An 11,535-nucleotide genomic window follows, 5' to 3' on the forward strand; every position below is an offset into this window, starting at 1 on the left:
CAAATATCACAAAAATGGCTTATGACGGATTCGAAATATTATTCGTTTTCATTCCAAAACCGCTTCGGGTCCGGATTTCATTGCATCGCACTTCCCCTTTGTATTTCATTTAATAACACAATATACAAAAATACATAACAAAATGCCTTTCGACGGATCTCAAATCTTTGCAAGAGCGTTTATTATCCCATCGGGTATATATATATATATATATAGAGAGAGAGAGAGAGAGATATATATATATATAGATATATATATATATATATATATATATATAGAGAGAGAGAGAGAGAGAGAGAGATATATATATATATATATATATATATATATATATATATATATATATATATATATATAGATATATATATATATCGCAAGTCGCGTATCGAGGGGACCCGGGGTAAGCCATATGGCATGACTGATGCCAATGCCGATTGTGATCTGCCGATATTGACGGTCGGCACATCGTGCATCACAGGGTCTTGTCTTTGCCTCGTGGCACCGCCGATTGTGATCCGCCATTAGTGGCGATTGGCATATCGCTCGGCCTGATCCCATCGCATGTTATGCCTCCGATATCCACCGACTGCCACCGCCAATTACGATTTCTGATCGGATTTGGACCATTGATCGGCCATATCCGATGGCTCCTGTGCCGATTTGGTTTAAGCCTCCGATAGGCCTTATTTTACTATTTTCTTCAGGTTTTGCCTCTTTCCCAAAGAACAAAAAGGGAACTTCTTTTTATGATAACTCCTTCATCTAAATTCTGTTTTCGCCCATTCAAGTTGCATTGGATTCAGAATGAGGAGATCTCTGCAATGAGACTATTTCTGAGAGCAGCCTGTAATTTTCATGTTCCTCTGATTTACAAAGGATTTGTGCCATTTGGCACCTTTTACCTCTTATATGAAGTCTTTTAGACTTAGAGGTTTATCTAGGATCCATTTTTGGATCATTTGATGCAATCTATGGATTGCTACGGGTAGCTCCTATTTTTCTACAAGATATAGAATCAAGAGAATTTTTATATGTTCTACATGTGGTTTGAGAGATGAATAAGGTGAAGGAGGGTTAAAGGAGATTTGAGGAGTCTTTACCAAGCTCATGTGCTTATCATGGATCAATTCATGCAACAAAAAGGAAAATCTAGGCTATCATATAGCTTTGCAAAATTGAGATTTATGTAACACAAAATGCATAAATATGTCAACATGTATTAAATAAAAATATAAAAAGACTAGCGCATGAGAAATGTGTCAACTAAATTTCATAAAGGGACTATGGCTAAATTCATTATGAAAAGAGGTTAAAAAAACATAAAACAAGATCATTTATAAATTCCGCAAAAAATAATAATAAGAAATGAAATTGTATAAATGTATAGTTGAACTAAAGCATGAAAAGTAAAATTATAGTAGGGCCCTGATCACTTTGGGTGGACCCTAACATAAGGAGGCTCAAATCCATGAAGGAACAATAGTCTAAGAACTGAAGATTCCTTTCATTAATCAGAAAAGGTGCGTGTACATGAAAATTGTAGAATTGGAACTTCTAAGCTAATGCCTATTTTAATTATTCTCTAAATTTCTCTCTAACTTCTACTACTCCCAATGGCCTACTAGAGCCTTCTATTTATACAAAAATAACTGAGGAGCAACCTCCTTGAAGAGAGTGTTTCTTCCCTATAAAATCCCTAGAAAATAGGATCTTGCTCCCTGTCACCTTGTAGCTATAGTGAGGAGTAGTAATTTCTCTAAGACAATTGAGTTTTGGTTATCCTTCAATAGGGGGTAGGTCTCATATTCTTCTCTTGAATGGATTCCCTGTGATAAGTACCAAATATTCTGAATATTTTGTACAATAGCACATTAGGCACACAATATATGTTAATAATCTCTAACCTTCCAAAGAACTTATTAAAACTAAGAAATACATTATTAAGTGTTGAAGGAGAGGTTTAGTGTGCCTAGGAAAGTTTATATGGGCCTTAAGTTGTACCTAATTTTGAGGGCCATCATACCTCCCTAATGAAACTATTGATCTTTTTCCCATCATGAGCAAGTGAACCACTTGTAATCGAGCAGGAATAAAGTAGATATGTTGTTATTGTGTATGGGTTGAATTGTATTTATGTTCATATGTATTTATTTGATAATATTATAGTTTAGGATTTTGATACATTGACATCGAAAGTATCCAACACACTTAGTAACAACAACAACAATGACATGGTTAATATCCTTTTCAACAAACCTATCAAACCATAATTCAATATTTTTTCTAGTTTAGGTTAGTTGGGGTACAAACAACATATTGACACTTAGATTTAGGACTTGAAACACGTCAATGATGGCAACATTAGAACATTCAATCCTACCATAACTAGCAATAATAAGTGCATAATCATTTAAGATATATATTTATTATTTTGTAACTTTAGTTAATGAAAAAGTAACAAGTTAATCCAAAACCCAATAATATATAATAAAAATAAGAATTTACCAATTTATATATTATCAAATAATTAACCAATTGTTTTAAATAATATGATTTTTTTTATAGTTCGGATAAATCACATCGACAATGTTTGATGGTTGACGTTTCAAACCTACTAATGAGGTTCATCTTCAGGACCAAGGTTCATTGCTGATGTGATTTATCAGAAAGATAACTACAAAAATAAATATGGATCACAAAAAGTTTGAGATCAAATATATGATTTGATATAAATAATCATGATTATCGTTAACATTCTCAAACAACAACCAATAATAATTACACATTTTCAATTCACCACTAAATTATAATAAATTATATTACTTGATAAAAAAAAGGATTTTTCTTTAAGTGTAACTTTTTAGAGTTTCCAGTAGATTTCTGGCCAGAATCTGATAGAAAATATTGAGGTGAAATCTTGATTTGTGTTGTTTAAACTAGTTTTTAACTGCATATATGGATTAAGCACCCTAAAAAACCCCGGGGCACTTCAATTATGCAGATTTCACCCATCAAACTTATGATTTCAATGAATCCTTGTCGGATTCTAGACAAATTAGATCAGAAAATTAACCGAAAAACTTTTCAAAAAGTTGCACTTAAAGGAAACTTGTAAAAAAAATATCACAATCTTTTTTTCCCTTCCATTACTTTGATATAATAGACTTGTAATATTAATAACACATTAACATAAAAGACTTTGTCATCTTTAATAACCAACTTAGATCTTAACTCCGGATCTATCAAATCTGTTGAGGGGAAAACCTCTTTTTTGAGTGCAAAACTCGAGGAAAGGTTTGTTTCTCCAAAGATTTGATCCCTCCTGATGTTTGATAGATCTAGACTTAAGATGGATCTAGGTTTGGTTCAGTCGTGCACCTATGCAAAGTATGTGAATATTATGCCAACGATGGCATGTTGACTGCATTGTGAAGAGTGGAACCCAAATCGATCAAAGAAATGGTATTAACAATATTGCAATTTATAATGTTGCGGAATTATAGGCAGTGGCAACAGGAAGAAACCATTAAACAAATTAAGAAGATGATGAAGTGTCCATGGATTCTCCCAAGAGAAATTAACATGCTTAACCAAAATGTTCAAGTGTCCACCTTCAAATGCCCATGGATTTGAGATAGATTGAAGAATGTGCTTAGTAATTTATAAGTTTCATATGGTTATATAAAGGGACATGACCTATCCATTCATCGTGCTCACGACTAACTATATCAAGTATTAATTATTATTTTAATATTATGTTAAATAATTTAACTGAGTCAACATAACATTACATTACATTACATTACATTACATTACATAACGTTTTACAACATCTTTGCCATATTGGACTAGAGATGTTGTAATGTAATATATAGTAAACATTTTGACTCGTTTTTGAGCTCCAGACTTATGAAAACCCATGGTATTGACCCATGGTATTCATGTGGAATATGGGCCATTTAAAAGGGGAAATTAAGGTAGCCTAGATCCATCTTACCTCCAAATCTACCAAATGCTTGGAGGGATCAAATCTCTTTTCACTCTAAAAGAATTTGCAAGCCAACAGAGGAAGGTGGTTGGGGTTTAAACTTCACACTCTGACTTTCCACTTAGCATTGCTCACTAAAAATCTATGGAGAGCTTTCAACTTCCCTTGGATATGGCAAGGAATCATCTCCAAAAAATATCTTAATTTGGCCCCTTTAGAAGACTAGATACAATCTGGAGCGCTGATGAAGAGGAATACATCCTACATTTGGCGCAGCCTGTACAAATCCAAGCCTTGGCTATTCGGGAACCTTAGATGGATGGTTGTTTGTGGAGATCGGATACACATTGAGTTAGATGTGGTTTTGGGCATGGAAGAGAAACAAATTCTCTTCCCTTCAATCATCCTGTTTATTAATGAGCGGTCGAGTCTCCGTACTCTTGCTAACATTATCAACAATCAACCATTCTCACTGATATGATATGGCCACATGCTGATATGATAGCAATCCCCCCAAACCATTAGATAGAATGGGAAGCTTATAGAACATCTCTACACTATGGGATCTTCTTGTGAGAGAGGTCAAATAGATTTTCCTGGGGCGGGATCCCACTCAGAAATCTCTGCTAAATATACTTATGTGTACATCCACTACGGGTAGAGACTGGGCCCCCAAATGAATGGTTGGCTAAAATATGAAGGTGGAATATTCCCACAAAATTGAAATGTTGTGGTTGGCTTGTAATACAAAATCGCATTCTGACATGGGGGAATTTAGCAAAAAGGGGAATACTGGGCCCTACCCTTTGTGCTAATCTGCATATGAGGATACCCAACACCTATTGTTGGATTTCCCTTATCCGACCCTCATTTGGGTAGAGGTATCTAGCACATTGGGGATCTCCTCATTAGTGGACAGGTCTTCTAAAATCACTAGGCTTCATAACTAGACAACAAGCCACCTAGAGTACAAGGTTGTTCATTTATACATCTTTTGGCAATTTTAGAATGGTGTAATTTTTTAGAACAAATTCCTTGATTATAGCTATGTTTCCATGAAAATAGTGGCATACTTCATGGAAATGGGCCCTTGCAAAATTACTCTCCTGACGCAGAGTGACTTTCAAAGAGCTTAATAATACCTCACTAGTGGGATATTTCAACAAAGCTACTGCAAATGGACAAATGTGGTTGTGAGGCCATAATCTCCACTAGCTCCTCCATGGCCTATCATTTCCATTTGTCTGGAGGTGTTGGAACAAATGCAACAGCTAAAGTGTTGGCTCTATGGGGGGTACCTTGTTGTGCTAGAAGCTTGCACTTGAGGATATCATGATGGAATGGGATTCGAAGATAGTGATTGAATAGGCTCCTAGTAGGGCCTCTATGTAGGCTCCTATTCTCCTCCATTGGATGGAACAAGTCAATGTGTTAAAGGCCTCCTTTACAACCATCCATTTTTGCCATATCTATAGGGAGCAGAATGCCTCTACAGATAGGTTGTCTAAAAGAGGATATCTACACCTATCAAAAGAGGATATCTACACCTATCAGAGGATTTTCTATGCACTTCTTATCAAAGACACCATTTTTGGTGGTGGATCATTCCCTTACTAGCAACTCAGGGCTTTTGAATGCTTTATTCCTTCAAGTTATTTATGGTGGTTGTTTGGACCTTTCCACTAGACAGAGTGGTTGTTGTCTATGACATAACCTTCCTTTTTGTAATTGCTGGATTTTTATGTCTGCCATATCTACTAATATATCTATGAATGAGTTGGTTACATGTTGTGTTTCTTTTTTAGCTGAAATGATTTTGCAGGCCAATGTTGTAAATGCAACACTCTTTTGCTATATTAATAAAAAATTATTGTGTTGTAGATGCAACACTCTTTTGCTATATCAATAAAAAATTATTGTTTTTCCCTTTTAAAAAAATAAAATAAAATTTACATTTCAAAAATTATAATCCCTCTCAAATAAATATGCAATTAAGAAGAATCTAAAACGGTCCTAATAAAAATAAAAAACCAGTCATTTTTCTTTGTTCTAGTGGTGGATCGTCCCCTTATTAACAACTAAGGTGAAGGTTTTTTGAATGCTTTATTCCTTCAAATCCTCGTCCCCTTATTAACAACTAAGGTGAAGGTTTTTTGAATGCTTTATTCCTTCAAGTTATGTATGGTAGTCGTATGGTTACATGTTGTGTTTCGTTAGACAATATGATTATGGTCTATGACACAACCTTGTAATGGTTAGATTTTTACGCCTGCCCTATCAGCTAATATAGCTAGGAGCCATATCTGTTATTATATAATTGCTAGATTTTTACGTCTACCCTATCTGCTAATATGGAGCGATATCTGCTAATATATCCAGGAGCGATATAGTTATATGTTGTGTTTCCTTTTTTACCAATATTATAGATGTAACTCTTTTGTAGTTATATTATGTGTTGTCCTTTTCTGGTCAATATACTGTCGGGTTATCGGTGGAAGTTTTTGGTACAATCTGTAATTTTCCGCCCTTATCCACATAAAGATAATCATGTATTTAGATCTTTATATTCTCTTAATATAATACATTATGATTTTCTGTCTGAAAAAAAAAAAAAAAACTTTTTTGCAGTTATATGTTGTGTTTCGTTTTTAACCAATATTGTAAATATAACTCTTTTATAAAATAAAATAAAATTTATATTTCAAAAAAAATAATTTTTACAAATAAATTTATAATTAAAATAAATCTAAAATTTACGATTAAAATAAATTCAAAATATTCCTAATAAAAATAAATAAAATTTAAAAACTAGTCTTAATAAAATTTAAAAACTAGTCATTTTTCTGGAGTAGAATTTACCCTTCCGATACAATGCCCACTAATGTCCCCAAGTCAAACAACCAATGACTACTCGATAGCAGTTGGTGCCGTTAGTTACGCCTTGAAATTGAAACGCGAAAGTCCTGTCCATAAACAATTATATATTGACAGCCCACATCTTTCTTTGCCCCTACGAAACGGCTCTCGAATATTCTCTCCGCTAAAGCAGATTCGATAGCAGTTTAGTTTGTCGACCGACCGTTGCTTCGGATCAACTTCCCGGAACGTCTGTGCCCGTGTGTGTCGCGGGCCAATACCTGTCAACTTGCACCCAACTTTCCCTTCATTCCAGCTATTCCAGTGACGCCTTTTTCAACACTCCGAACTTTCCGAGAGCCATGTCGGGAGGTTCCGAATTCCACTCCTGACCGTTGAATCGATCATAGAGCCTGGAGAAATTGACACGTATATACTGTGTTGTCAATTTTCTATTCGCTTTGCATTCTGGATATTATTGTTTTCAACCTACTTTATCCGTAACAACCGACCCTTTTCTCTATAAAAACATGCCCCCAGTGAAGCGAAAATACACACTACACTCACACATTCGTGTTCTGCAAATTGATTCTTTATCAAGAGATTATTGAATTCCAGCATACTTGCTATTGATTCTCCACTTCTCACCATGAATCCAGAAATTTCTCCTGTAGATCAGTTCTTCAGTGCAAAGGCTGCGGCGGCCAAGAAGAAGTGCAGAGCGTATGTGACTTTCTTGGCGGGATGTGGCGACTATGTGAAAGGTGTGGTCGGTCTTGCAAAGGGTCTCCGCAAGGTGAAGAGCGCATATCCTCTCGTTGTTGCTGTGCTGCCCGATGTTCCGGAGGATCATCGCCTGCAATTGCGAAGACAGGGTTGTATTGTTCGCCAGATTCAACCTATCCATCCCCCGGAGAATCAAGTGCAGTTTTCAATGCCTTACTATGTCCTTAACTACTCCAAACTCCGTATTTGGGAGGTATTTTCATTTCTTGCAAATCTCCATACATGAGTAGATTTTAACAACAATAACTTTCCTACATACCTGAATATAGTTAGTTATTAACAATCTTGTTTAATTTTGAGTGATGGGCAGTTTGAGGAGTACAGCAAGATGGTATATCTGGACGCAGACATCCAAGTCTTTGACAACATTGACCATCTCTTTGACATGCCCCATGGATATTTCTATGCGGTCATGGATTGCTTCTGCGAGAAGACATGGAGTCACACTCCGCAGTACAAGATCGGATACTGCCAGCAGTGTCCAGAGAAGGTGTCATGGCCCGTTGAATTAGGGCAACGGCCCTCTCCATACTTCAACGCTGGAATGTTTGTTTCTGAGCCGAGTCAGCTGACCTTCGACTGCCTTTTGGAAACTCTGATGGCTACTGTGCCAACGCCCTTCGCAGAACAGGTCTGGATCTGTTCTCGATTTCAGTCAGGATCATGCACATTTTTGTTTAGTTTACCAGATCTAATTTTGACTAAATTGTGGTATATGTATGTTTTGTAGGATTTCTTGAACATGTTTTTTGAAAAGATATACAAACCCATCCCTCTGGTGTACAATCTGGTTCTAGCCATGATGTGGCGGCATCCCCAGAACGTGGACTTGGACACTGTCAAAGTTGTTCACTACTGTGCTGCTGTAAGCTTTCTTTTCACTCCAAATTTGCCTTCCATAGAAATAAATATGATTTATATATGAAAGACCAGATAGGTGTTCTGAACTCACAGGCTTATGTTAATAGATGTGGATGTGGATGTGCAGGGATCGAAGCCGTGGAGGTACAGTGGGAAGGAGGAAAATATGGAGAGGGAAGATATAAAGATGTTGGTCCACAAATGGTGGGACATATTCAATGACCCCTCTCTCGATCACTCGGGATCAGGAGATATTACAATTCCCGATCCAATTTCAGAAGCGGACGGAAAATCAAATGATCTGCAACGAGTGGCTGCTAATTCATTCCTTGCTGCGATGCCAACAAACCCCAACATAATGCCTGCACCGCCTGCAGCTTAAGAGATTTCAAATTTGCAGAAGTCGCCTGTAGCATAAGATATCTGTATATATTATAAACTACTGGCGGGCGTGGGGACAATTTGTATATTGTATGGAAGATTGACGATTTTGCCGTTGCATCGACTGTTATTGAATGTAAATTAATTCAATTAATTAATCTTTGTAAATAGACAAATTGCCATGTGTATGATTTGATGATGCCTTGAGCTCCATAATCCATTGTTATTTTTTCGTTTCTCTATTCCACATAAATTTATTATTTCGACAATAATAAATTAGTGAGTGATAATATTAACACATTAACAAAATATATTGAAGCATGTTTACTTGTAAAACAGTGAAAAGGTTACATAAGACAACAGCATTGAGTGCCTCGCAATCAATACTCGGATATGATTTCACACATTGCAGATTCAAAAAGATTGCAATGCAATGGTATACCTGCCAAAAAAAACAAGACACAAGAAGGAAATAAAGAATGAGACCAGCATTTGAAATTTATGAGTTTGAATTCGCAGCCTCAATTCTGTAAAATTCCAAGGCCCAACCCATAACCAGACGTAAAAACACTTTGTTCACCAGCGAATGGAGTCTGTGCACGGTTTTATTAGGTAAGTGCATCTTGGATTAAAAAATGTCACAAATACAGAAAATTTAAAGAAAAAGCCCAAATGTGTATAATTTACTTCTTTTGCTATTTAAAGTCATTTTTTGAGCATTAAACAATATAAGATAATAGTAGTGAAGACAAATAGTATAGTAGTGTGCTTTCACATTGCAATGTGCAAATGCATCCCAGGTCAAAAATGATAAAAAATATTTAAAATAAAAGCATTCAAAAAATATACTATAATAGTAGTGTCTTTACATTGCTATTTGCCCATGCATTTATTGTTTAAAAAAGAACTCAAAATAGAATGCTTGAAATTTTTGTATGGATATATATTTTTTTTGTTACTGCTATTTACCATTACATAGAAGAGACCAATTAGGCATTCAAGTTTCATTGAAGCCCTTGTAAAATTGGTATCAGAACCAAAGCGTTTGGTTTAGGTATTTAGGAAAACATTTTATATTAAAAATGGAGCCTTTCAGAAAGTCTATTTCTTTCCATGGAATAGAAGAAAGAGAATCATCTGTTCAAGAAAATCTTTTTAGGGATATGTTCACATCTGCATCTAGTCTAGTTTTAAATTCTGCTGAGTTAGAGTATGAAGAAACACAACCCTCTGCTAGATGGCAGTTACCTACAATAAACGCATCTGAAAATCTACTCAGACCTGTCTGCTTTTCCTTTAAAAGCTGCAACTAGAATTTCTATTAAGGAATCTATAAGCCATCATTTAAAAGCTGCAACTAGAATTTCTATTAAGGAATCTATAAGCCAAATTCAAGAAAATTCGGATTGTGTCCAATCCATTCCTCTTCTAAATTCTAAACAACTTCAGGCCTAGGCAAAAAGACTACAAACTCAGCACTTTTATTTGGGTTGTATATGTATTGGGATACATGCTTTAAGGCATTAGGGTCTAAATACATTTGTCTTAGCCTTGACCCATAACAAATACACTGACTCATTGATAGGTGGGATTGTAGCTTCTCTATCCAATGGCCTTGTGTATTTCAATTGTTATCCTAATTTCCCTGTATATGTTTTCGATAAAACAATTGAAAGTATTCTTCAGTTGTAAATCTAAACAACTGGATTTGACATGGCCAAAAAAAACACAAAATTGCCATACAAACCAGAGGTTGTTTCCATCATACAAACGCCCTCTATCCTGCAGTCATACATGCCCCTGGCAAAGAGTCAAAAGCAAATGTAATAGTGTTAACAGATTATGGAAATCAAAAGATTGTCTTGTTATTTGCAATTTGCAATTATACACTGTATTTTTTCCGAAACCTATTAAAAAACTTGATAGAAATATTATGAACCAAACTGGAATAGTGTCTTGAGTTATAGCAGTAACTCTATTGACTTTATATGCTTAAAAAGGTTCTTCGCTGCTGCTTTTAAACTGTCTTTTGCAATATGTATCTTCAGGCAAAAGCAACTTTACTTATTTTTTATTAAGCTCCTTAACCAGATAACAGCATAACCATTCTGTTATTTGTTACTGTTTTACGACCATCATCTCCTGCCCTCTGTTTCTTCTTTATAATTGCACGTCAATAGCTCAAAGCATTGGGCATTGCAAAAATGTTGATTCTTCTTTATAATTGCACAACTTTTAAGGTTGTTATCCCATGATTATGGCCCGCCAAGTTGTCATTGCTTGGCTTAGTACGATTGAAACAAATGGAATAACAAAGGAACAGTGAAACTAAATCTCTAACGAACAATGAATTTAAAGGTTTAATGATTAGATTTTCTAAATCACTGATTAGAAGATGTTAGGAGTGAGAGATTAATCTCAACTTTCAATATTGTAGTATTACTAAAAATGTACAATATTTACTGAAAATGAATATTGTAGTATTACTAAAAATGTACAATATTTACTGAAAATGAAATCCCAACCATTTATATATTTATTTAAAAAGTAAAAGAAAAAAAAAATAGAATTTAAAAAAAATATATAAAAAGATGGGAAAATCTTTTCCAATACAGTACGTTTATTAGTGATATTAATAATAAAATTAATGTGATAAATAATTA

General features: G+C 35.0%; 1 protein-coding gene across 1 annotated transcript; it reads left to right on the forward strand.

The window, feature by feature from the left end:
- Positions 1-7,395: 7,395 nt before the first annotated feature.
- On the forward strand, positions 7,396-9,055 carry LOC149154585 (galactinol synthase 4-like). The gene is made up of 4 exons (XM_089439461.1): positions 7,396-7,823; positions 7,941-8,261; positions 8,361-8,495; positions 8,619-9,055. The coding sequence occupies exons 1-4, from the start codon at positions 7,494-7,496 to the stop codon at positions 8,871-8,873; spliced, it is 1,041 nt and encodes a 346-aa protein (XP_089295587.1). The 5' UTR covers positions 7,396-7,493; the 3' UTR covers positions 8,874-9,055.
- The last annotated feature ends 2,480 nt before the right edge of the window (positions 9,056-11,535 follow it).

Source organism: Pinus tabuliformis, chromosome 9 (assembly GCF_031772625.1).
Source record: "Pinus tabuliformis cultivar Carrire ecotype Pingquan chromosome 9, CPIR1, whole genome shotgun sequence".
NCBI classification, from domain to species: domain Eukaryota; kingdom Viridiplantae; phylum Streptophyta; class Pinopsida; order Pinales; family Pinaceae; genus Pinus; species Pinus tabuliformis.